The 27,079-nt window shown below is 48.0% G+C and overlaps 1 protein-coding gene across 5 annotated transcripts in view; it reads right to left on the bottom strand.

Moving 5' to 3' along the window:
- The window catches only part of LCORL (ligand dependent nuclear receptor corepressor like), a 527,585-nt gene that overhangs the window by 417,928 nt on the left and 82,578 nt on the right, over positions 1–27,079 (bottom strand). For all 5 annotated transcript variants that reach the window (XM_078678413.1, XM_078678419.1, XM_078678416.1 and 2 more), the window contains exons 4-5: positions 19,808–19,937; positions 9,694–9,939 (exon numbers count right to left, since the gene is read on the bottom strand). In XM_078678413.1, the coding sequence (XP_078534539.1) occupies positions 9,694–9,939; positions 19,808–19,937 (376 nt within the window). The remainder of the gene's footprint in view (positions 1–9,693; positions 9,940–19,807; positions 19,938–27,079) is intronic.

Genomic DNA, 27,079 nt, shown 5'->3' with positions numbered 1-27,079 from the left:
TCAAGCTTATGATTTCCCTTCGGGACGTCCTTCACATATCCTAGCAGCGCCACCAATGGCGTTTCTGGTATAACTACTTGTATAATATACCCTACGTGCTTAACTATGTCAGTCCAGTAGGCTGCTATAGGCCCACAGGCCCAATGCGAGGTGAACAAATGTGGAGTCCTGCGCTCCAAATCTCCAGCAATTAGCCCCATGCGGTGTAGCTGTGTCGGTGTGCGGTGCAGTCTATGTAGAAAATTGAAGTGAATCAAGCGTAGTCTATAGTTCGGTGAAAGTTGTTCCATCTGAGAACAGCAAAATTGCCATTGTTCCTCTGTTATAGTTAAATCAGCCTCCCTTTCCCAATCCTCTCTAGACGTTTTCGTTACAGTGTGATCTCTTGGTGTCGTGCTATATATGGGTGTAATTAATTTGGGGTTAGATGGGTTATCGAAGACATTCTCGAATGCTGACAAGGCGGGGGGTTCAGCAGGAAACCCAGCAAATTTTGCTTTGCATGCCGCTCTGAGCTGATAGTATAGAAGCATAACCGAGGCAGTGGGCGCCTGCACTCCACACATGTGACAGATAGGAACTCTCCGTTCGGGTGAAGATTACCCCCTTTCTCTAGTTTGTGTGCTTGTGCTCTCAACCTGATGGCTTATCCATTAAAAGACCTATCAATGGGTTATCTCCTATGGGCACAGACGGTGCGTATAGTAAGTCTTGATGCGCTCTTTTAGCTATACCTCTCCACGACCATCTCATTGTCTCCACTGTATCTATTTCTTCATGGGGTCGTTTGTATGGGGCGTATATGGCCGTTTTCAGTGGTAGAGGTGTGACCCTCTCCATTTCTATTGCCACATGGGGCTGAAATGGCGTGAGGTGATGCCAATAATGCCGAAATCATGGAGAGTGTACCACTTTCGCAATGGAGGGGGGGGTCCATCGGTCATTAGTTCATGAAGGCTCGTAACCTATAGAGGGGTCCTCTTTCAATCTGGGGAGAGGTAGAAAAATCAGTTTTACCAAGTCATGGACAACTCCTGTCGAAGGGCAATCTTTCAGTCTCTTGCCCTTTTGACACAGGGTACAACAATATCCTCCTGATAGTAGTGTTCCGTGTAGTCGTCATGTTCCTCATCTTCATGACATTTAATGTTCAGATCTGAAGGATGATGAACTATTCCAAAAGGTCCTTCATAGTCATCGTCCTCTTGGACATATGTGTCGAGGAGGTGAGATGGAGTAAGTGGTGAGATATACGAACAGTCTGGTCTCTGGAAAGATTTAAGTTGGAAATCTTTCGAAGAGATATGCGTTGAGAAAGTGTGCACCGGCACTAAAGACTTAGAAACGGGTTCTACTCCTGTAGATGGTATGGTCAATGATGAGGGTAAGGAAGATACATTCACCATCGATGGACTTTTCATCTTAGTCGTCGACAGGATCATAGTCGACGAGGCAGACGTCGACGGATGCACTCGCCCGTCCACGGGACTCCACGGGACCACCGTCCACGGGACTCCACCGTCCACGGGACCACCGTCCACGGGACTCCACCGTCCACGGACTCGACGGGACCACCGTCCACGGGACTCCACCGTCCACGGACTCGACGGGACCACCGTCCACGGGACTCCACGGACTCGACGGGACCACCGTCCTCGGACTCGACCGTCGACGGGACCACCGTCCACGGACTCGACCATAGACGGGCTTATCGTCGACAGGCCTTCCTACTTTGTCGACGAGACACTAGTCGACGGTACTGTAGATGACTTAGTCGACGGGGGCTTTGATGGTGTCTTCGTCGACGAGTGCTTCTTTGACGACGAGACAGTCGTCAACAGATAGTTGACGAGGGTTCTTTTAGTCACAATGGAGATCTTAGTAGACAGAACAGGAGAGGTGATGGCTGTGGTGGAAATCATAGCAGTCGACGAAGGAGCAGAAGATGAGATGGTAGTCACAGGTTAGGAGACAGAAGAGGTCTTACTCGGTTTTCTTTTTAGATTTCTTGAGAGCTGGGGCTTCAGGGAGAGATGATGGAGATCTCTGTGAAGAGCCTGAAGTGGAGTGGGAGGTTTTAACATGTTTTCTCCCCTCACTTGGATAATCCTCTTGCGATCTTGCTCTCTTACTTGAGGTCGAAGCTCTGTCTTCATCATCAGTAGAAGAGGATTTGAGCCATAAAAGGACTCTGGCCTCCCTATCCCTTAAGGTCTTGGAAGGGAAGGTGCGGCAGATCTTACATTTTTTTGCCTCATGTTTTGGATAAAGGCAATAAATGCAGTCCTGATGTTGGTCATCAACATGGACCAATTTTTCTGACATGTTCTGCAAGGTTTAAATAAGGCCTTTTTGTCAGACATCCTGAAGTAGAGAAAAAAACTGAGTAAAGACTCAGGGAGACTCCCTTCCACGCGACATGCGGTGAAAATCTGAGGAGAACTGGCTCTGCAGAGAGGGTTCTAGAGGGTGCTGTAAGCTCATTGGTTGGAACAAAGACTTTGGTCTTTTTAGCATAATGAGGTAGATGGGCTACTACAATCTAGGCCTCAGGCCTCTCATAGGGCCTACTACTGTAATTTACTTTTGGCACTGCTATTTTATATATCGTGGGACTCCCGCCTCGGCGACGGGGAAGGATTCAGGCATGTGAATCTATGAAAGATACCCCAACACTGGATAAGCTCTATCATCCTCTTCAGTTGAAGACTTGAGCCACAGTAAGACTCTAGCCTCCCTACCCCTTAGAGTTATTGAAGGGAAGGTTCGGCATATCTTACAATCTTTAGCCTCATGCTTGGGGTAGAGGCAATAGATACAGTCCTTATGTTGATCATCAACATAGACTGTCGCATGTCCTGCAAAGTTTGAATAAGGCCTTCTTGTCAGACATGAAGAAAAAAACTGAGTAGCACTCTGGGGCACTCCCTTCCACACGACGTGCAGTGAAAATCTGAGGAGAACTGGCTCTTCAGAGAGCGTTCTAGAAGGTGCTGCTAGCTGATTGGTTGGGACAAAGACTTTGGTCTTTTTAGCATAATGATGTAGATAGGCTACTAGGATTTGGGCCTCTGGCCTTTTCCTTAGGGCCTACTACTGTTATTTACCTTTGGAACTGCTATTTTATTTACCGTGGGACTTCCACCTCGGCGAATGATTCAGGAATATGAATCTATGAAAAATACCCCAATACTGGATAAATGGAGATACCAGCAATAAAGGCAAGGAATAAGAGTTGTAAGTGGAAAGGTGGAGGTCTTAAAGTGGCCATTTCACCCAGTCAACATACCCATCCCAATCCTCCCCTTTCGTTGATGGTTAGGGCTATGTAGCATAATCGAATCATTCACTGGAGCAGCTGTTAAATGGACTTCACCAGTGACGCCAATGTGACTCTACAATGAAAAGAGACGGATCGGACAGGAATCGAAATGTAGAGTGCAGATACCATATGCAAATGTTTTGCACTCCATCACTCCCTTCCTACCCCAACACCATATCTCAACTAACTACTGTGTGCCATAAATATTTCCGCTCATTGGGAATTTGCTTATATTTATTTTTTATTTGCAGAGACCCAGAACAAGACCTGCAACCCAAAGAATTTTAGAAAGCCAGTCGTGCACATTCAATTCCTGTGAACATATGAAAATTCTCTAGGGAGTTAAAGGCCTAACAACTGTTCACATACAACTGGGCATGTATGATCCCAAAGAACAAGTTACTTACCTTCTGTAACGCTTTTTCTGGTAGATACAATATCTGCCTGTGGATTCCTCACTTTGTGAATATTCCCTTGCGTCAGCAACATTCGGAAATTCTTTTTGTAGCCTCGCGCCGACGTGGACATGGACGTCAGAGACACAGCATCGCTCGAGACTCCGCTGACGTCACCGACGCCGATAATAGGCCCACGCCGGCGTGATGACATCAGTTCCGCCCTTTTTTCCGTGCCTTCGAGGCACACGGACGGACCAATGACAGTAGAAGTGTACATAGCATACACAGTACACGATAGTCAAAATAACACAGTGTGAAGCAAACATTCGAAATAACACATATTCTTGACCATAAAATAAATACAATACAGATATACTGGTATAGAAGAGTGGACAACGGGGAGGCGGGTGGGTCAGTGAGGAATCCACAGGCAGATATTGTATCTACCAGAAAAAGCATTACCGAAGGTAAGTAACTTGTTCTTCTGATAGATACATCTGCCGTGTGGATTCCTCACCTTGTAAATAGAGTCCCAAAGCAGTCCCCACTCCCGGAGGAGGGTGTCCACTCTGCTAAATCAGGAAATCCTGAAGGACAGAACACGCAAAGTGGCCGTCCCTCCTCACCTCGGAATCCAAGCAGTAATGCTTCGCGAAAGTGTGGAGGGAAGACCAAGTTGCCGCCCTACAAATGTCCTCTACTGGAACACCTCTAGCCAATGCCGAGGTTGAAGATTTAGCCCTTGTAGAATGAGCCCTTATGCCCTCTGGTGGTTCCTTACTGGCCAAAGAGTAGCAGATCTTTATACAGAGGACGATCCATCTTGACAATGTTCTTTTATGGACCGCTCTTCCTCTTTTGCAGCCAGCAAACCCAATGAAGAGCTGGTCATCCAAACAACAGTCTTTAGATCTGTCCAAGTAAAAGGACACCGCCCTCTTGGGGTCCAGACAGTGTAATCTCTCCTCCTCCTTGGAAGGGTGTGGGGGAGGATAAAGGTAGGGAGGGTAATGGATTGACCACGGTGGAAAGGGAGAAAAGCAGCCCTGGTCCTAAGAACCATTCGATCAGCATGAATGGTCAAGAATGGGGGCTTGGAACTAAGAGCTTGAAGCTCACTTACCCTCCTTGCTGAGGTTATTGCAACGAGGAAGACTGTCTTAAGAGTCAAAAGCCTCATAGGACATTTGTGAAGAGGCTCAAAGGGAGCACCCATTAAAAAGGTCAAGACAAGATTTAAGTCCCACTGAGGCACAATAAAAGGAGTAGGAGGGAACTTATTTGTGAGGCCCTTCAAAAACCTTAAAACTACAGGAGATAAAAAAAAAAAAAAAAAGATGGCTGGTCAGGCAAGCAGAGAAATGCCGACAGCGCAGAAAGATAGCCCTTAACTGTGGCAACAGCAAGCCCTTGCTGCGCCAGAGAGAGGGCAAACTGGAGAACATCAGACAAATGGGCTCTCAAAGGGTCAGTAGATTTCTCCACACACCACATGACAAATTTTGACCATCTATATGAATAAATGGACTTCGTGGAGTCACGCCTGGCTGACAAGATGACATCCACCACGTCAGGCGGGAGAGAAAAGGAATTCAGGTTGCCCCGTTCAATCTCCAGGCATGAAGGTGCAATGTCTGGAGGTGGGGGGTGTAGAACCTGCCCCTCCATCTGAGAGAGGAGGTCTGCCCTGAGAGGGAGACGGAGCGGCGGGAGAGAGGAGAGGTGGAGAAGATCTGTATACCACACCCTTATTGGCCAGTCCGGGGCGACCAATATGACTTAGGCCCGGTCTTGGCGAATCTTCCTCAGAACCCGAGGAATCAAAGGTATGGGAGGAAACGCGTAAAGGAGTGGTCTTCCCCAACTCAACTGAAACACGTCCCCCAAGGCTCCTTGCATCAGATACTGGAGACTGCAGAATGACAGGCAGTGAGCATTCCCGCGAGTGGCGAACAGGTCCACCTGAGCAGTCCCCCCACGTCCGAAAGACGTGACGAACCACCTCCGGGTGAAGCCTCCACTCGTGGTCGGCCGAGAACTGCCGACTGCGACTGTCTGCACGCACGTTGAGAACTTCGGCCAGAAGAATCGCCATCAGACAAATCAGATGGTCCTGAACCCAGGACCAGAGACGCAGAGCCTCTCTGCAGAGACACTGCGACCCCACTCCTCCCTGATTGTTGATGTACCACATCGCGGTCGTGTTGTCTGTTAGGACCTGGACCGACCGACCGCGAAGGGAGGAAGGCCTTGAGCGCCAAACGTATCGCCCACAATTCTAGAAGGTTGATATGAAGCAACCTTTCCTCTGGAGACCAAAGACCCTTGACCTCCAGATCCCCCAGATGAGCACCCCACCCTAGAGTGGATGCATCCGTTATTACTGTGGCCACCGGAGGAGGCAGCTGAAAAGGCTTCCCCTGAGACAGGTTGCCTTCCACGCCCCACCAAGACAGATCCGCCGCAGCTTCTCTGGAGATCCTCACTGACTCCATGAGATCTCCGTTGTGTTGATACCACTTCCTGCGGAGGCACCACTGGAGCGCCCTCATGTGCCAGCGTGCATGGTTGACAATCAGAATGCAGGAAGCCATCAGACCGAGCAGACGAAGGACCTTCAGGACTGGAACGACCGCTCCATTGTAAAATAAAGGAATCATTACCTGTATGTCGCGAATCCTTTGAGGAGGAGGGAATGCGCGACATACAGTTGTGTCCAGTACAGCACCTATGAACAGGTTGCGCTGGGAGGGCACCAGGTGAGACTTGGGTACATTTATCGAAAAACCCAACCTGTACAACAACTGGGTTGTCTCTTGCAGATGATGGAGCACTCTGACGACTCTGCTTTGAACAGCCAGTCGTCCAAATAGGGAAATACTGGAATCTCCGACCTTCTGAGATGCGCTGCCATCACCTTGGTGAAGACTCGAGGCGCAGTAGTAAGTCCAAATGGAAGGACCGCAAACTGATAGTGTTGCGATCCCACCGTAAAACGGAGGTACTTCCTGTGCGACTTCAGGATTGGGATGTGAAAGTACGCATCTTGCAAGTCGAGCAACACCATCCAGTCTTCTTCTAGCAGCGCTTGAAGAACCTGAGCAAGGGTGAGCACCTTGAATTTCTCTTGTTTCAGATAGAAATTCAAGATCCTGAGATCCAGGATTGGACGAAGTCTGCCATCCTTCTTGGGAATCAGGAAATCCGGGAGTAGCACCCCTGACCCCTTTCCTGCTCTGGGATTACCTCTATCGCACCCTTTAACAGACAGAGTCAGCACTTCCTCCTGTAGAAGCAACAGATGTTCCTCCGTGCAATAACCTTGGCAAGGAGGGTAATTGGGAGGGAATTCCCGAAAGTGAAGGGCATACCCATTTTCTACAATCCTGTGGAAAATGGGTAAGCCGACCCCCCACCGGACCCACATGATCCTGAATGGCGGATCTAGGACTGCTTTTCTGAGGCTGGAGGGTTGGAGGACGTGGAGGAGGAAGAGACTTGATGTCCACGAGGACGCGCTCTTTGCTTTCCCCTGTAAGACCTGTACATGGAATTTTGCTGCTGTTGCTGCTGCTGACCTTGTCGGTAATTCCGAAAGGAAGAGCGACTGAAACCCCCGAATCTCCTGATGGTCGAAGAGCCTCTGATCTGGAGACCTAAAGATTTAGCAGTCGCCCTGTCTTTAAATCTCTCCAGGGCCGTATCAGCTTTCTTCCCAAAGGGACTAGATCCATCAAACAGAAGATCCAGCAAAGTCGCCTGAACATCCGCCGAAAAGTCTGAGGATTTCAGCCAAGCTGATCTTCTAGTGGCGACAGCAGTGCCCATGATACGCGCCACCGAGTCCGCAGTGTCCAGACCACTCTGTATCACTTGGCGAGCCGCTGCCTGTGCATCCGAAATTACCTCCTCAAAATCCTTCCTGTTGGCATCAGGAATTTTAGGAGCTAGAATACGCAAAGAATCCATAAGGGCATGCACATACCTCCCCAGACAAGTGGCATTAGTCGACTTCAACGCCATGCTTGCAGAGGAGAAGGTCTTTTTAGCAACCTGATCTTGTTTCTTTGCCTCTTTTTCACAGGGTACCTGGGGAAAGGCACTCACATTCTTTTTGGAGCAGGCTACTTGAATGACTACACTCTCTGGTGAAGGATGAGACGTCAAAAAAGCAGGGTCTTCAGGTGCAACCCTGTACCTTCTTGCCACACTCTTAGATACTGCAGGAGCTGACAGTGGTTTCTTCCACACCTCCAAAATGGGCTCCGTTAAGGCGTTATTAAACGGAAGCAATGGCTCTACCACAGAACTAGGCGAATGTAAAACCTCAGTGAGAAGATTGGATTTAAATTCCACCATTGGCAAAGTTAATTGCAGAAGTTCTGCAGCCTTCCTCATCACCATATGATAATGCTGGACATCCTTAGAAGGTGTATCAGAGCCTGAAGGCAACTCCCACTCCGGAGAGAAATCCAGGCTACCAGCGTCAGCCAGTTCCTCAAAACAGTCCTCCATATCAGGATGTGACTCCATATACCTTTGCTCTTCCAAAAGGCGTTGAGACTCCCTTCTGGAACTCGCCTTCACACGCCTCGCAGCCGGATCCACCAACGGCACCGCCGGAGTCGGGATAGACGTCAGTATCGAATCCGATGGCCCAGTGGGATGCTCTCGAGGCCGTTCTGGAGCAGGAGAAACCGGCGTAGACTGCTTCGGCGGAGCCAGAAATTGCCATGGCGGCGTCGGAGCCGGCACATAGGGCATGAATGGAGCAGGAGGATAGGAGTGAGGGACTCCTAGATTGAAAGCCAGAGGACCCATGGGACCCGAAGGTTCGCCAGAGGGGTACCACGCCCTTGAAAAGACGCCATACATAGCGTTCAGAAACGCTGATGGGTCCTGGCCTGGGGCTGGAAAGGGTGGTTGTAAACCCTCAGGCTGGTCTTGAGGAGGGATCGGATTCGGCTCTTCAGCAGGCGCGGAATCCACATCCACCTGAACCTCTTCCTCTTCCTGGGCCGGCGCCGGAGATGGATTCGAAGCCAGAGTCGGCGACTGCACACGCGACTCCGAAGGTGAGGCCTCACCTTCAGGCTCTGAGACATCCAGCATAACCACCTTAGAACGTACCTTCTTCGGTGACCTCGACCCCGACTCCTTACCGGAACGACATCGGGACTCATGCCTCCTCTTCTTATGCTTCCACTTCGAAGCATGGTCTGAAGCGGACCTCGAAGACGACTCCTCTCGAGATCCAGATCTGGACTTCGACCTCGCCTTTCGAGAACGAGAACTCGACGATTTTCCTTTTCCAGCCTTCAGCTTCGCTACCAGGAGCTTGGTCTCTTTCCCTCAGGGCCTTCGGGTTCATCTTCAGACAAGACGAACATCCATCCACATCGCGGTCAGAGCTCAAACACCAAATGCAGTCCTGGTGCGGGTCAGTAATGGACATCATTTTTCCGCACTCCCTGCAGGGCTTGAAGCCGGTCTTCTTGGTCGACATCGTCGAAGAGACAAGAAACAAAGAAGCAGAAAGTGGTAACAAAAAGGCAACAAAGTAGCAGTTGGCTACTGAGATTCCCGAAACCGTTAGCGTCGACGACGTGGAAAAAAGGGAACTGATGTCATCACGCCGGCGTGGGCCTATTATAGGTGTCGGTGACGTCAACGGAGTCGCGAGCGATGCCGTGTCTCTATGACGTCCAAGTCCACGTCGGGGCGAGGCTACGAAAAGAATTTCCGAATGTTGCTGATGCAAGGGGATATTCACAAGGTGAGGAATCCACACGGCAGATGTATCTATCAGAAATCCAACTTTGGAGCTCATTTTGCTAATGCAATGAAAGAGAATGGACATGAAAATACATTCTGAGGGGAAGATTTCACAGAGACAACAAACTGAATAGTACACAAGAACAAATATGGCCCACTTACTTTTTTTTAGCACACCAAAAGCCCTTAAGACCTTACCTTGCTTCATATTCTGTTCCCCAGTTCGTGAAACAGTAAGGTCCAAGGGCCCGTCCTGTTCTTCCTGAACAAGAGTTTGGTTCATTTTGACACCATTACATGTATGATTTGAGATAAAAGATCCATTTCTGCTCTCCTGGATTTTTCGGCTTTTTGAAACATATTCAATTGCAAACTGACGTATCATCTTTTTCATTAATTCCTGAGCAACTAAGGGAATGTTCGGATCACAGTTCTGAGGAAGATCTAAAGGAATACATAAAATAAACATTAAAAACAGCAGGTTTACATTATTAACCATAAAACATGCAGATTAAGATCACTTGAACTAATGTTTGAATTTGCAGAGTTACTCAAACGTTATTACAAGTCACTAAAAGACAAAGGGTGCTTGTGGAGACATATTTTTGTTTTGTTAGATAGAGGAAAGGGTCACAGTTTTAGGATGTATGAGGGAGAACAGTTTATAGAAAGTTAATTATAGTGTCGGTCACCATAAGTTAGGGAATATGTTGAATGGCAAAAGAAAATTAGGTAACTGGTATGTGTTGATGTGAAATGCAAAATGTATTTGAACTCTCATGCTGAATACAAAACAGATGTTACTGCTGCTTAAAGTTTCATCTATGAATTGCTTGCAGAATGCATCAAATTCAAATGCCACCTGCATAAACCTATGTAAGAGATCACAAATACGAAAGGCAGTAAATAACAAAAATGGGAACATCCACAGTCTCAAATTAGTGACCCCAGGAACAGTTTGGGAAAGTAGACTTGAAAAGGATAGTTTTATTTTTGAACTTCTGCAAAATATTTCAAACAAGAATTTGGAAAACCATGTCTGGCTTATTTTAGGTGTGCGTTCTTTGTTGCCAGTGCTGTAATGAGAGGTTGCTGCAATTATACAGCCGAATGCAGAGATCTGAAGCTGCAGTGCAGGCAAAATAGTAAAATGGCCCAATATCCGGTGGGACATCTTAAGCTAATGTTAGCATTTTAGTGAACAGCCTAATGGATTTGTGGACTGTCTTTTTACATTTCAAGCATTGCTTAAACAAAATCTCAACTTACGAAAGGTTACTGCCTAAAGGGCCATAAATGGTGAAGTCTGTAGCCTCCCAACCCCACTTGCATTACACAGAACAGTGCTCTTGATCCAGGGTCTACGCTTGCATTGGGGTGGGATGTGGGGGCATATAGCGGTATGTTCCCCTAGTTCCTGACCATCTATCAATTTGACATGTGGCTTAGTTTTGAGGATTACACCTTCAATCTTCACGTTATTCACAGGAGCCATATGATTCAACAAGAAAAAAGCCACACGGAGGGGGGTGGGGGGAGTGTGCTAGCAGTCCAAGATGGCAGACACTTCTTTGACTGCCTGCACCAGTCGCAGCCTATCACACTTGGGAGGTGTGTCTATTACATCTCTAACCCAGAGGCAAAAGCTAGAAACCTCACCTCCCACTTTTGGGCAGGCTAGTAGCCAAACACCAGATTACAAGAAGGTGGAAATCGCCTGACAGCCCACACCTCCATAGCCTGGAGACGCTCACTATTGGTGTCGACAAGGCCGCAAGGCATGGCACTGCACACTGAAAACTCTAGGCCTCCGCAAAATGCCCATCACTGCGATTTGGGCCACTATTTTACACGACCTTCAGGGCAAACAATCATAAGATATACATACTCCTGCCATTACTTCACCAGTGGATTCGTAAGCCATGAGACCCAGATCCACCCTTGCATAGCAGAGGTGGTCACACCACAGATGGGGCAAACTGCTTGCCCCTAATCCTTACTCAACTGCCTCCAACTACCTACAGGAGCAGACGGAACAGATATGCCACATTTATCACACAGAATTACTTCCTCCACTCCCATTGACAAGTGCTGGTTCACACATCCAAGCGTAGCAAGCCTCATATACCTGCCCTCACGCCCAATACCTGTGCAACTAGGATGGACATTGGAATGTAAACTATTTTGTACAGGAAATGCTGTGTACTGTAGGTCAATCTGTATTGCAATGGAGTGCTCATTACTTGTGCTTATAACAGTGTATTCACCCACAAAATAACAAAACAGATTTAAAAAAGAAAAAAAACATTCCCACAAAACCTAGGGAGAAAATGTAGTTCCAAACAGGTAAGCATATGAATAACGGGTTATATAATTCCAAAGTAACTCTCCTCTTCCCTCTTATTGCGGCAGCAGGTAACAACCTTCCCTCTTCAATCTCCTTTTTGCTATTTTATCGGGGTTCAACATTTGTTTTAAGTTGTCTTTATTGGCATTTGCAACAAGAAGCAAAGCAAAACAGAGACTGGATGTACAGAAGATCGTGATACCATACATGCCGTATACCTTGCAATTATCAGATATATAATAAAGGAGGTGAGAAGAGGGAGAAAGAAAGAGCAAGGGGAAGAATTGCAGAACTAAATACACAAGTACTGAAAGTAACCAACCAGGCTGTGCAGCAAAATCAAAAATAAGACTATGACAATCATATGTACTTGAAGACAAACGGAGTCCGAATGATAAGCACTGGGACAAATATACACACTTGTATTTGGGAAAAGGCACTTCTCCTAATTCAACCTGGGCGTGTTTATAGAAGCTCTGGGGGGTCCAGGCTTTGAGGTCAGGGCATGTATGGGGGAATTCGTTATATTTGACTGTCTAGGGATAGGATTGTGTGCGCGAAAGTACAGTAGGAGTGATCCAAGAGGTCTTTGGGTCAGGATGCTGGGTGTCATCTGCTCCTAATATGAAGCCTGTTCTTGGCACTGGGTCGCGTCTAGTAGCCAAGATTAAATTTTGGGAGTCAGTCCTTATCCGGAGGAGTAGTGATGGGCGTTGCTGGATTTTTTTACCTTTGTTGTGCAGCCTGAGAAATAACAGTCTGGTCTTGGGTGGTCCACGAGGCAAGATGGACTGTCGAACGTAGCGAGATACTTTATCAATCCGTGGTAGCACAGCTGGCACGGAAGCAGGATTCTTCATTATTTTGATGCCTTCTTTCCAGATGTAATCAATTAATGGAATTGCTCTGGACATTTTTCTAGTGTACTCTTTAAAATCATGTCGAAAGCAATCAGATTGTTCTACTGTAACTGGAAGCTTGAACCTGCTCGAAGCTCTTTGAATGAGATTGTGGAATCCACCTATGTCCTCAGGTGGTGAGTCAGAGGCTGCGGAGTTGACGGAGATGGCATGGGGAGAACGTATGAATCCCACGGATACAAGGGAGGATTCTCAGGAAGTTCTCCTTCTACCTCTCCGTCCAAGGACGTATCAGGCATACGGGGAGGCTGAGCAGGCTGGTGTGTGTCTTTGACCAGAGACATGGGCGCTGGAGTTTGAGGCGGAGGTATCGGGTCTGGTCCTGCCGCAGACGTAGGCAGTGAAATGACCTGCTGCAGTGGAAATCGCTGCCTGTAGTCAGCCAACATGGCCTGCAGGTCCTGAATGAGGTTAGGAGGCAGATGGCTGGTATCTGCAGTCCGTGGATAACTTGCGTGATGAGGAACCACAATGTCCTCCTGATAATAGTGCGCAATGTAATCCTCATCGTCGTCTTGACATTTTATAACTAGGTCAGAAGGATGGCGAGCTACTCCAAAGGCTCCGTCATTCTCGTCATCATCATACTCTCCTTCATCATACTGCGTGCAAGTGTCCAAGAGATGAGAAGGCGTAAGTGGCGAGATATAGGAGTATTCCTGTCTCTGGTAAGATCTGAGCTGGAAACTCTTGGATGCAACAGGCGTTGAAAATATCTGCATCGCTGGTAGATTTATTTGAAGTTGTTGCCAGTGCTGTGGATGGTACAGCTGTCAATGGGCTCTTTTCTTTCGTCGTCGACGGGGGCATCGTTGACGGACTCAATGTTGACGGAGGACTAGATGTCGACGGAGGACTCGATGTCGGACTCGTAGTTGACGGAGGGTTCGACGTCGACTAAGAAGTCCAGCCCGTCGATGACTATCCCGTCGACGGGCTGGACTTCTTCATCGACGGGGCAGTCGTCGACGGCATGGACGACGACTTAGTCGACGACGAAAATGCCGTCGACTGGGTTCTCGTCGACTATTTTCTTTTTAGTCACGATGGAAATCCTAGTTGACAGGATTGGTGAGGTGATGGCAGTAGTAGAAACAGTAGCCGTCGACGACGGCGCTGAAGATGTTATGGTAGATACAGAGAAAGCTGAAGAGACAGAGCAGCTTTTACTCACGGTTTTATGTTTTAGAGTCCTTTAGAGTAGAAGGTCCTGAAGAAGCTGAAGGAGATCTTTGAGAATGACCAGGAGTGGAGTTGGAGGTTTTTAATGGTTTTCTCCCCTTAGTTGATGAACTCTCCTGAGATCTTGCTCTCTTGCTTGATGTTGAAGCTGTATCATCATCATCAGCTTTAGAAGATTTGAGCCATAACAGGACTCTAGACTCCCTATCCCTTAGGGTTTTAGAAGGGAAGGTTCGGCAAATCTTACAATTCCGTGCCTCATGAGTAGGATAGAGGCAATAAATACAGTCCTTGTGTTGATCATAAACATGGACTCTTTATCGCATGTCCTGCAAGGCCTGAACAAGGCCTTCCTGACATCCTGAAGGAAAAACTGATTAGGCACTCAGGGAGACTCCCTTCCACACGACGTGCCGTGAAAATCTGAGGAGAACTGGCTCTGCAGAGAGGGTTCTAGAGGGTGCAGAGAGCTGATTGGTTGTGGCAAAGACTTGGGCTCAATGTCGTGAGGAGCAGCAGGTTAAAAGAAGTCAGTGTCGGATATCTCCCACACTCCAATCAGTGAGCAGTCCTGCATGTGTCGGAGCCAGGGTCTGTTGGAATGACCCCCCCCCAGAGGAGGCCGGGCAGGCCCGCACCACCACTTGCGGCGGAGAGACAGTGCCGCACTCTCTATGGAGAGTCTCTCGCAGCACACCGGGCCCGTCCCCCAGCGGCCGGGCTCGGTTAAGCAGTGATGCTCTGCCACCACGGACCGGGTCCTAGCTGAGCCGAACCAGTGTTGACCAATTTCAGATGTAGTAGGTATGGGAGAGATTAGGATGATGCGACAAAGGAGTCAGGATAGGTAAAGGATTTTGACTGCAGCCAGCAGAGACTGTAGAGAGCGCAAAAACCGAAGCCTGTCCAGATATGGTGGGGTGAACAGGGTCGACGCTCTTACCCATGACCTATTGACCAGCTGGAAGAAGATAGTCATCTTCGGATCGATCCTAGTCTCCGGAAGCTGAATCCTCAGCTTCGGAAGAGAAGTCTTCTTGCTGTTCGGCATCTACCTTGATCGGCGCCTCGTCGATAATGAAGTCTGGTGTCGACGACGATGACTGCTCCATAGGTCTTAGAGCTAGACGGTCCCTGATGGTTTTCTTGGACCGGAATGAAGCGCAGGCCTCACAGTCTTGACTCTCGTGCTCTGGAGACAAGCACAGGTTGCAAACCTCATGAAGGTCAGTGTGGGGAAATTTGTGTCCACACTGAGGGCACTACTTGAAGGGTGTTCTTTCCTTGAGCCAAAGGCCCAATGGCGCAGTTGGGCCCGACGGACGCTGGAATCGAGAAGTGTATCCTTTCTTTGACGCGGGTAACCGGAATCAGTGTCGAAGACGATATCGATGTTGTAGATGAATTTATGGGTTTGAAAAGAGATCAGTAACGGGACCGAACAATGAACACATCAGAGCCCGATGGCAAAAAAAACCAAAACAATCTGAGGATGGAGTCTATGCCCATGCGCACTACGATCCAAGGGAAGAGTCACACAGCAGACAAAGGGCCAGATGTAGGTAGCCCAATACCGGTCAGAAACGGCCGAAAATCGGTATTTTCGGCAGTTTCCGACTGGTATTGTGCTTTTGGGATGTAGGGGACTGAAAATCGCCCGAGTCGGTAAATTTACCAAATCGGTAAATTTACCAAATCGGTAAATATACCAAATCGGTAAATATACCAAATCGGTAAATAAGAAGTGGTCAAATTGAACATTGAGATGTAGGTAAGCTCTTAAATACCGAATTTGCTTGAAATTCGGTATTTAAGAGTCTGTATTTACCATGGATTGAAATCAGGTGGAGCCTATAAAAAAGGACCCAAAATGCAATACTTTCTACACAATGGTGGCATTCTATGTCACTGCGAGGCGGCTACGGCTTTAGGAGGAAGGAGAGAGGGAATAGCAGAGACAGGAGCAGATCTTTAGACAGAGGATCACCTTGTTCATGCTCAGAGCCAGAGATTCTCCAGAGGTACAGGTTGGACCCAGACACCATCTTGGACCTCATCAGGGACCTCCACCCACTGTTGGAGCACACTACCCCAAGGGCGCACGCCATTCCACCCCACGTGCAGGAGCTGTGCAACCTACACCTGCTTGCGTCTGGGAGTTACCAGAGTGTGGTTGCAGCGGTAGGTGGGGTGGCCCAGAGCAGCCTGTCACGCTTCTTCCACATATTCCTTGACGCCATGGTACAGAGGATGGACCAGTATATAACATTCCCTTTAAGCCATGCAGAGCTGCTCCAAACAAAAACTGATTTTTATCTGATGGCGCGTTTCCCCAATATTATTGGCTGCATTGATGGCACCCACATTCCCATTTGTCCCCCTGCTACCACCGAATACATATATAGGAATAGAAAGTCCACCCACACCATCAATGTGCAGGTGATCTGCAATGCCAAGTGCGCCATCACTGACCTTGTGGTAAAATTTCCTGGGAGTACCCACGACTCCTTCATATTTCAAAACAGCGGTATCTATGCACGGCTGACAGCAGGGGAATTTGGTGAAGGATACCTTCTAGGTAAGACACAGTGTGCGACCCCATTAACACCTATTGCAGTAAGAAGTACATGTATGCATGTGAGTAATGTATTCCCATTTCCTTTTAGGAGACAGTGCATATGCCCTCCGCTCCTTCATACTCACCCCCTACCTCAACCCCTCAACACCCAGCCAAAGGAGATATAACAGGGTCCACAAAAGCACAAGAAATATTGTGGAGCGTACCTTTGGTATATGGAAGAGCAGGTTCAGGTGCCTGCATAAGAGTGGAGGTGCCCGGCAGTATACCCCCATCACCTGCTGTAAAATCATTGCTGCCTGTGCTATGTTGCACAACCTTGCTGTGAAGAAGAGCACTGAGGTGGAGTTGTCAGACTTTAAGGATCATGACGATAAGGTTGCTGTGCCTGAAACACAACCTGCTGGAGTGTCAACACCAAGTGATGGCAGATACAGACGTGAGGAGATTACACGCAACTATTTCTGAGTAAGTAATGAGACACAGACAGGTTGTGTATGGGACCAACGTATTTTAATGGTGCCACAACGTTCAAGCACTTAAGTGCAACAAAAAACATTATACACGTGGGGACTGTATGTCCCGGGTTACTTCACCCATGAACGGTAATGTCACTTGCGCCCGCGCTTCCCTGAGCCACTTGGATGTTGTTGCTTTGTTCAGCATGCCCTGCAGCATCAGCTTGGCGCCTGGTACTCCTCCGTGTCTCCACATTAGTGCTTGCTATGCTGCTCCGGCTGCTAGTGTCATCACCCTCTGCCACATCCAGGGCAGGATTCTGTGCTGTGTGGGAAATCAACATTGCCTCTAGAGCACTCTTCATTCTGGCCATGCCCCTGGTGACCTCAGTTGTATTCGGAGTCAATGCCTCCTGCATATTTATGCCTCTCCTGCATAGCAGGGATGTGGCAGTGGCCAAGCGATTGATGGCCGTGTTGTGGGCACGGGCATCCCTGTGCCTTGTGTGTGACACTATCAAGTTTGGAGCATAGCTGCGTAACTGAGTTGCTCATCTGCTGCATCCCTGCTGCAATGTCCCTATTTGTTTTGGCAACTTCTTTATTCGCCTCCACTATGTCTCATGCCCTTCCCCATGTCTCCTATTTGCACATTCAGGGCTCTGAGTTGGCGTTGGCAGGCTTGGATTGATTTGCCCTGCATCCTTCGAATGCGCACCATGCTCCCCTCCAGCCCACGGAACACAGTGCCCTCACCACGTCCACCTGCACTGCTGGGTCTGCGCTGTCTTCTGCGAGAAGTGACTGTCATTTGTGGACTGCAGTGCTGCTGAACTCACATCCACGGTGACTTGAGCCTCCCCCTCACCCTCTGCTGCCTCCATTGATGGTAGTGGGCCCACGACACGCCTCCTGGCTGGTGGGGTTACAGGAGTGGACTGGAGCAGTGATGGTAACATTTCTGGTGAGAATTGCAAGTGAGGGGATTGGGAAAGCTGTGGGGGAGTGCAACAGCTCAGGGGTGCATACAGTGTCATCTTCCACGGACATGCCAGTTGTGTCACCTTCGTCCTGCGAGGCTTGCACTTGGCTTGGACCTGCTTCCTCAGTCTCCTCCCTCTCTGGTGCAGTCCCTTCTGTGTCAGCGGGTCGACTGCCTGATTTGGCCCCTAGGTATAAATAAGCGGGTATCAACTGAGTGCTACTGTGTCACAGTCACTACAATAAATGCTTTACACATTTCACTTTCATTTTTCTGCAATCATTTCACTAACTTGCTGATGTCTGCGCTGTTGCACATGGTCTTACATTTGCTGACTACATTTCCCATAATGCATTGCTCCTGTATAGTGCTAGCAGTACTGGACTGGGGTTTGCTTGTCCACAAAGGGTAAAGGGAAGAAGGTTAGTATGGGGTGTAATGCTGCGCATGCGTCTTACCTTTTTTTGTTGCAGCTCTGGCTGAGCTGTCCACATCTCCCAGTCCGCTGACACTGTCTGCCTCAATGGTTGAGGTCACCAACTCCTCCAGGTCAGTCAGGGGGGGGCTGTGTTCCTGCCTCCACCGGATAGGCCTGCCTGCTTGTGGATTTCAGCCATTTTCTTCTTGGTGAGGCTCCTGAGGTCATAGAATCTTTTTTAAGGTCCTCCGTGTTCCTGGTTGTGACTCCCACAGCATTCACTTTTTCAACAATTGCCAGCCAGATTTTTCTTTTGGCAGACTCGGGAACAGTGAGGGAGTGCCTGCCAAAAAGTTTGTTGTGCACCCTCACTACCTCCTCCACAAGTACCTGCAGCTCCATGCTGCTGAACTTGATTTTCCTCTTTCTTTCTGCCTTTTGGCTTTCACTGCTGCTTGCCATTTTTCAGTTGGTAAAGTTTCAAATAACTCTCCCTGCTGCTCTGTGACTCTGCTCAGCTCTGACTGCCTCTCCAGAACCTTCTCATTAGTTGGAGCTGCCTGGGTAGCCACTTCCTGGTAGGGAGGGGGAGTGTGTTCGCACCCGATTGGCTGCCTTCATTGATTTCACTTTTGTTTTTTTCGTTTTCCGATTCGGTATGTCCCGATTCGGTATGTCCCATGCAATCCTATGGCCAATAAGGCCCATAGGAATGTATGGGGAATACAGAGTCGGTAAATACAGAGTCGGTAAATACAGAGTCTCCGATACCGAATTTTACAGAATCGGTAAAAATTACAGATTTTTTTCCTACATTTCATTTGCCGATTCTGAAATACCGAATCGGTAAAATTCGGTATTTTAGAATCGGTAAAATGAATTTACCTACATCTGGCCCAAAGACTCTTCCAAGACAACAAAGTGTAATCATCCGGGCCCACCACCAGATGGTGATCTAATTCTATAGTGTGTGGTCTGCAGCCCATATGCCTCGAACACAAAAGATTTTCTGTGTAGGTTTAACATTGTAAGGCTCACTATGTCAGAGGGACTCCCAGTTCCATGGTGGAGAGGATTTAAGTATGGGAATCTATGAAGGATCCAATACTGGAGAGATTAAGATTTAAAAAAGGGATTGGAGGATGCAATGACTGCATATACCACAATGCTATAGGGAATTACCAATAGCATACTGATAAAAAACACTGAGGAACATTCAGCACTGCTTGGAATGCTAGCACAATCTGTTTTATACACACACAAGAAAAACGCAAATGTTGCAGAATCCTGTACACTGGCGAGGGTATTAAAAGCTTTGACTATCAATGAAAATCCATGATGGCAAATCCTTATTTGAATGTTAAAATCTAGAACATTCAATCAAACATTTGTATTATTGTTGAGCTGTGCATTTAGGCATTTCTTACCTTTCTTTCGAAAGAGTGCATTTAGGTAATTCTCTGCTTGGCATTCAATCTTGTCAGCATTGTACTGAACCTGAGATAACCGTTCCTCAGTAGGAGTGGACTGTGAAGAATAAACCGTGGGGGTACATTCCTAAGAAAAGTAAAAACCCACATAGAGGCAATGAAACCAATAGTATTCCACTACTACTCAAAACACTATTTGTACAGGCAAGATACACATTGTCATTTTGAGGTCCATTTGGTTATATAGTGACTTCTCCAAAATAAAGATACATTTTCAAACAAACAAGCAATATTGGTTCTCTAGAAAAGAGTTTCCTCTATACATATACTGAACTACTCATTCATCTTTAACTATATCTTAACTTTGGGAATTATTTAAAAAGCAAGCACAGTTACTTTCAATCATTCAAAAAAAGTCAACAAGTCTGTGGGACCTATGAGCTATGCCAGATTTTAAATCACAACGCAATACTACAAAGGAAGTCTCATGGCAGTGTGGCTAGCCAAGATGGCGGATGGGTTTCAAGGTAGTGCTGACGGGAGACATGTGATCCACATAACCTTGCCACCATCCACATCTGGGTGACTGAATATAGCAGTCTCAGGCTTTGGAGGCTGACAGGGCCTTTTTCATGGCCTCCCTAGGTCTGGGGACGCTGCCGACAGAGGGGTGCCTGCATCAGTCAGTGCGGCCTAGCCCCACGGAGGACTCAAACTGCACAGAGGCTGGAACGGCGTGCAGCACCTGCTGCAAAGACTTGGATATACTGTCCGGAACGCAAGGGCTGTAGAGTGGATGGTGGCCCGCTTTCCTCAGGCCCTCGTCTGCTTTCTACCTTCTTGGCAGACCACAAATTCTCACTTCAGTGGCCAGCTGGTGAGGCTGCAGCTCTTCCCTGACTGCCGCAGTGACTGTACTTATGGCGGGAAGATTACAACTCTTCCCCCCCCCCCCAATTGCCACTATCCATTTCACCGCTGGGGCCCTCGCCCTAGAAATAAGCAGTGGTGATTGAGCTGGTGCTCCTATGCAAGGACCAGTGGAAACTGACAGAATGGGTTGCTAATACTGAACACAAGATTAGAGAAATCCACCAGTCCATGAATGAATTCGATAGAAAAGGGCTGCTCTCTAACCAGGATTAAGGCGCTGGAAGCACATGCGGAGGATTCCGAAGGTCGTTCGTGCCGGAATAATGCTCACATAGTGGTCTTTCCTCAAAGGGCAGAAGGTGATCCGGTGAAGTGTTGAGACCTGGCTTTCACAGGCGGTCGCTCCGGACCAACTAACCGCCCACTTTGACTGACCATGCCCACTGTGTCCCAGCGGTGGCTCCCCCCAGACCAATTCTATACCGGGTCCTGTATTACAGGGATAAGGACACCCTCTCAATTTCCGTGCATATCAGGCCAAGACGCATGCAGACAGTGACAAATCTGGCTGCCTATTGGCCTGGTTATTGCGCAGTGCTAATCAGACTATACCGGTCACCTTGGTCGTGACTCCACAGGGAACTCTGGCCAAGGATCGATGAGGCATTCACCAAGCATAATCAAGCCCTCTAGGACCCTCTGCTTGTGGACTGTCACAATGCCATGCACTCCTTTGGCTCCGTGACCTTCAGAGTGGTCTATAGTCTGATGAGCTCAATTGTCCCCTTACTTTAAAGGAAGTTAAGGCAGCCATTAGGGGCACAGCGACCAACAAAACCAGACACTAAGGGCTCCCGAATAAACTTAATAAGGTGTACGAACACCACATTGCTCCTAAACTGCTAGAACTACACCAAGACGACCAGAAGATTGGCTCCTTGATCGTATCCCTACCAAAACCAGACAAGGAGCCATTAGTGCTGATCTCTTATCGACCATTAACAATACAGTGATTGGATTATAAGATTATAAGTGTGCAAACTATATAAACACATTCTCAGAATGGTACATCCAGACCAGAATGGTTTTGTGCCCGAGAGATCCACCGTCTTAAACATTCACCGGCGGCACAGAGTGATGGAGTGCGTGGTGCTGGACTGAGAAAGGTTTGGACACAGTATACTGGGGTATATGTTTGACACAAACTGCTTTTGGCATACCAGGTAGACTATATGGCCTAATCCGGCTCTTACATCCCAAACATCCCTTCTTCCTGGTTTCCAGATAAACATTTAACAGTTTTTCTTTGAAGACCGAGGAATACGCATGATTGATTCCCCCAAGGAATTCAGTCTCCTCCAGGGGCTTTGGATCGGTTCAATGCCTTAATGGCCACACACACAACTCAACCACAGTGAGTTCCTCCACCAATTCTAACACAGCCTTCCTTCGCAACCTGGGCAGTCTCACCCCAGCCAGGAACCCATCAATTCTACCCTTGGCTTACAGCAGGCCAGCCCGGTATATCAATTTAAAATAGTTCAATAAGGTTGTCAGAATAACCTGGCGTCAACTCTGTAAATGCCCTTGCGCATCACTACAATAGGGCAAATCTCCGTTTCACGCCGAAGAATCCATGCCTGGATTTTACCAGATTTGTCGCCCTCCCCGTTTAACAACTGCAGGTGGATTTTAAGGCCTGTTTTATCTAGCATAACCCAACAGGGAGCAAGCCTCCCTATGAGCCTCCATGGTTTCTATACATGTCCATGCTGTGCAAACCTCCCACTTCTGTAACTCTACCAGGCAGTCCTCCTGGGTTTTCAAATCCACTATTAACCTTCAACATACCACACAGAATACGAATGCATTCACGGCACCACTTTATTATTTATTTATTTTTTAGTTTTATATAGCATGAACTAGACCAGAGAATATCAGGTATCAGAGCGCTTTACATGAGCACCAATTGTTACAGATGGACACATTCATTTTTGTTAAGCATGGGGATATTCAGTGATTTGCCAATAATCGCAGGATGTTGAGCCTCGTTGCAGAGACTCAAACCTGGTTCCCCAACTTAGAGGTCGGCCACTGTAGCAGTAAGAGGAGAGAAAAAAAAACAAAAAAACCAAACAAATCACCAGTACGATGTTTTTTTATTCACAACGCACTCATATCAACCTTTTTATGGTTAAACGATCAAAAAAAACTTTGTTTTATCAGATAATTTTGTGCCCACATAGGAAAAGGGGGAGGGGAGTGCTGTGAGGGGATTAGGTGAGACAGTTAGGACTCAGTGTTCATTGATGTGACAAACAGCATAAGTCAAAGTTCTCCAGGCTGTGGCTCATTGCGTCTCCCGTAACCAGGTTACGGAGACGCGATGAGCCACAGCCTCGAGACCACGTACATGCCCTAGAACTTTGATCAAATCGATACGGGCAGCTGAACTGATCTATCCAAGCTGAAATTTCCCGAAAATAAGATTGTTCACGGAGTCATTTCTGACACGCCGGACGCCATCCTGCCTGTGACATTGGCGAGGAGGTCAGCCCACCGGCCCCATCTCCTACCCCCCGTTCCCCCGCTTGTCCTGATGAAGACTCACGTTGTAAGGGCAATCAGCCCTACATATCTTTAGGGTCGAAACGTAAACTACTGTTGCCTACCCTATCAACTCCTACCATCAGCAGGATATATACAGCGATTTAGGAGCTTGATTGTATATAATGTATTGATATATGCATGTTCTGTGTGGCCCCGATTTATGGGGACCATCCCAAGAAATATACATGAACTTTGACTTATGCTGTTTATGTCACATATCAATGAACACTGAGTCCTAACTGTCTCACCTAATCCCCTCACAGCACTCCCCTCCCCCTTTTCCTATGTGGGCACAAAATTATCTGATAAAACAAAGTTTTTTTTGATCGTTTAACCATAAAAAGGTTGATATGAGTGCGTTGTGAATAAAAAAACATCGTACTGGTGATTTGTTCTTTTTTTCTCTTTCATCTATATTGAGTATTTCTAAATGTATGCTGTATACTAATTGCTTTCTCAAGTCTGGGACCCCTCTGTCCATAACAAATATCTACCCAGTTCCCTTTGACTTTATGGGTTCAACCCTGTTATATGTAACACTGTAGCAGTAAGGCTGCATCCTGTTCTCAATGCAACCCATTAAACTGCTCTGGTATCCATATTACCCCAATTGAGAGTAGTATACATATCTATGGAGGCCCGTAAGGCCCCTTGGCATGTGATGTCCGAGTAGGTCAGAGGGCATACGTTGCATGCAAAAACCTAGCCATATGTGACACCACGGTTATGCGAGTGCTCCAGCCCACCCACCAAAAAACAGTCCAACTGACTGTAGGTAGTATGGGTCCGAGAAGCACGTATTCTTTATCCGGGTGCAACATGCGTCACCAATCCAAAAGGCCTAGATTCTGCATTGCCCTCTCTAGGGTTCCCATCAATTGTTTGGTACGATACCGAGGAGGGAAGCAGTACCTCCCACCATCTAAAACACTGTTAAAGTCACCTGTGCATAGGATGCACCTCCTGCAAACTCTCAAAGAGCATAGGCAGAATAAGAGGAAGAGAGTACTTTAACTCTCCACTTTTCCTGCAATTTTTGAACTTCCAAAACCCTCAAGGTGCGTCTCCTGCAAGCAGGCAATTTGAATCTTATGACGTCTTAGAAAGAAATGGACCCTTTAGCGCTTAGTGTAATCTCAGAGCCCTTGGACATTCCATGTAAAAATACGAACTCTGTTCACCATATTCACTGCAGGGTTGAGTCTTAAACTCCCCGCCCCCCGCCACCCTCCCCACCCTGTGTCCCCCAGGATGCTAGACGCCAGGGCCATCAAGTTAACAGCCATTTGCACTGTTGTAAATTGCACAACTAAAACTCAAGAAACTGTTGAACCACCAACAGGTTGAATCTATAGAACTACCCCCCACCAGGCCATACAGCGCAACTAAATTACACCACACTTGTGGAATTTTAGTTCGTGAACTGAACATCTGCGCCATCTTGTCCATTCCTCAGACCCACGTATGAACATACACGATAACCATTTTAGGTACCATGGTCTCCCTGTTCCCGATCGATCATCAGCGCACTCCCCTGACCCTGCAAGCCTCCCCCATGCACTCTGGCTGACCCCGCACCCACATGCGCAAGTCATGAACCCTCCTCTTCCACATGACTGTCTCTAGGAATCACACCCCGAGCCTGACCAACACCTCCTTTCCTTCCATGAATACCTCTCCTTTGATGACCCCTTCCTCTGAGTCCGATTGTCTGTACGAACCGCTGGTCATCCCTTGGCCTGAGGATACAGTTTATTGCCCACTACTGTATGCACTCGGCCCTTTTCAAATGAGCTACTATTAATCATGACCTCCCCACCCCTTGAGATTCGATCAGGCGCACACATTCCAAAGGAATCGGCGAAACACTCAGCTGCGTGATAGCCCCCTCCTGTTGTATGGGGGGTGAGGACCTCTACTGTAGCCACGTGTTGGAATGAGCCGGAACCGGGGGGGGTACCGAGGATGTCATTTTTCACTACAATTTCAAAAAGGGGGTGGTGATGGACAGAGTATCTGAGTTAATCAGAACACTCCTACCCAGTCAACAGATCAGGGCTTGATCCATCTCCGTTTTTTAGCTCACTGCACCATCCCAGTTCAGAACCTGGCTACATGCAAATTAGTCTGTCCCTGGCCCAGTGCATCATGGGAACAGGGCAGACCAAACTACCAAGCCAATTCTTCACTGGAAAGGAAACAAGCCTCCAGGGACCGGTTTCTGGCATTACAGCCGTCTTCGGCCCGGCTTGCTTGAATCCTGATGGTGCAGTGAGCAAGGGACTCACGTCTGAGCATACCCTTCCACACTTATGGTGGCCAAAATAATTTCAAAAAGGGGGTGGTGATGGACAGAGTATCTGAGTTAATCAGAACACTCCTACCCAGTCAACAGATCAGGGCTTGATCCATCTCCGTTTTTTAGCTCACTGCACCATCCCAGTTCAGAACCTGGCTACATGCAAATTAGTCTGTCCCTGGCCCAGTGCATCATGGGAACAGGGCAGACCAAACTACCAAGCCAATTCTTCACTGGAAAGGAAACAAGCCTCCAGGGACCGGTTTCTGGCATTACAGCCGTCTTCGGCCCGGCTTGCTTGAATCCAAGTCCGGTCCGGTCCTCGGATGCTTGATTCCGGTCTGGGAAAGATATGGCTGTTGCAGTTCGGACTGGACTGTTCCCATGGGGCAACAGGGTCAGAGCTGATTTGCATAAAGCCATTATCTGACCCAGGGTGGTGTGGAGTGCAAAAAAACGATGGATTTGGGCCCAGATCTTTTGACTGGGGGGAGTGTGTGACATTGATCCACATTCAGTCCATCACTTGTTGTTTTTTGCAATTGCCGCCCTACGTGCGCTGGGGATGCCCAGACGTGGGTCCCAGGCACTCCACACCACTTGGAGTCAAGCTATCCGGGCTGAAGAGAGGTGTTACCTCGAAACCGGTCCGGTCCTCGGATGCTTGATTCCGGTCTGGGAAAGATATGGCTGTTGTAGTTCGGACTGGACTGTTCCCATGGGGCAACAGGGTCAGAGCTGATTTGCATAAAGCCATTATCTGACCCAGGGTGGTGTGGAGTGCAAAAAAACAATGGATTTGGGCCCAGATCTTTTGACTGGGGGAGTGTGTGACATTGATCCACATTCAGTCCATCACTTGTTGTTTTTTGTCATTTTTCACTACTTCACAATGTCTTTATTGTAATAAAGAGTGGTCACATGTCATAAACCAGTGTATAAAAGGCCAGGCCTCAGAAAGGCTGTCAGAGCACCTCGAGACGATACCTTGTTGTCTGATCTGATGTGTTCTGCTCCGTCGGAATAAAACGTGTTTCCTGTCTTCCTGTCTCCAGCGCCTGCCTCTTTATTTGATAATCTTCATAAGGTATTAGAGGCGTTTAACGCCGGGCAAAATTACTTAAGAGACATCGACTAAATCGCCTGACCACAGTACTGATCTTCAATTGGCGTCCCCAACGTGGGGCCCATCAGCGACACGTGGATCCGGTGGGAGAGGTCCCAACGACAGAGTGAACGACTGCAACGATCGGAAGAGCTCCTGTCCGATAGACCCTCGTCTGACAGCCGATCATCTGAACTTCACTGGTTCCGAGCAGACCTCTCCCAGAGTGATCTACGGTCCTGACTGGGAACCATCAGGAGTGCCGCGGTAGTAACAGAGAGTGGAGGACGATCGGGCGCTGGAAGCGGAAGACGAGAAACTGTCCATACGGTCCGGGTAAGGTCGTGTAACACGACAAACTAAGAAATATTTGATTGTTTGA

The sequence above is a fragment of the Lissotriton helveticus genome, chromosome 2_2 (assembly GCF_964261635.1).
Source record: "Lissotriton helveticus chromosome 2_2, aLisHel1.1, whole genome shotgun sequence".
Lineage (NCBI taxonomy): Eukaryota > Metazoa > Chordata > Amphibia > Caudata > Salamandridae > Lissotriton > Lissotriton helveticus.
The sequence above is the reverse complement of the archived record's forward strand: the minus strand, read 5'-3'. Positions and strand labels throughout refer to the sequence as shown.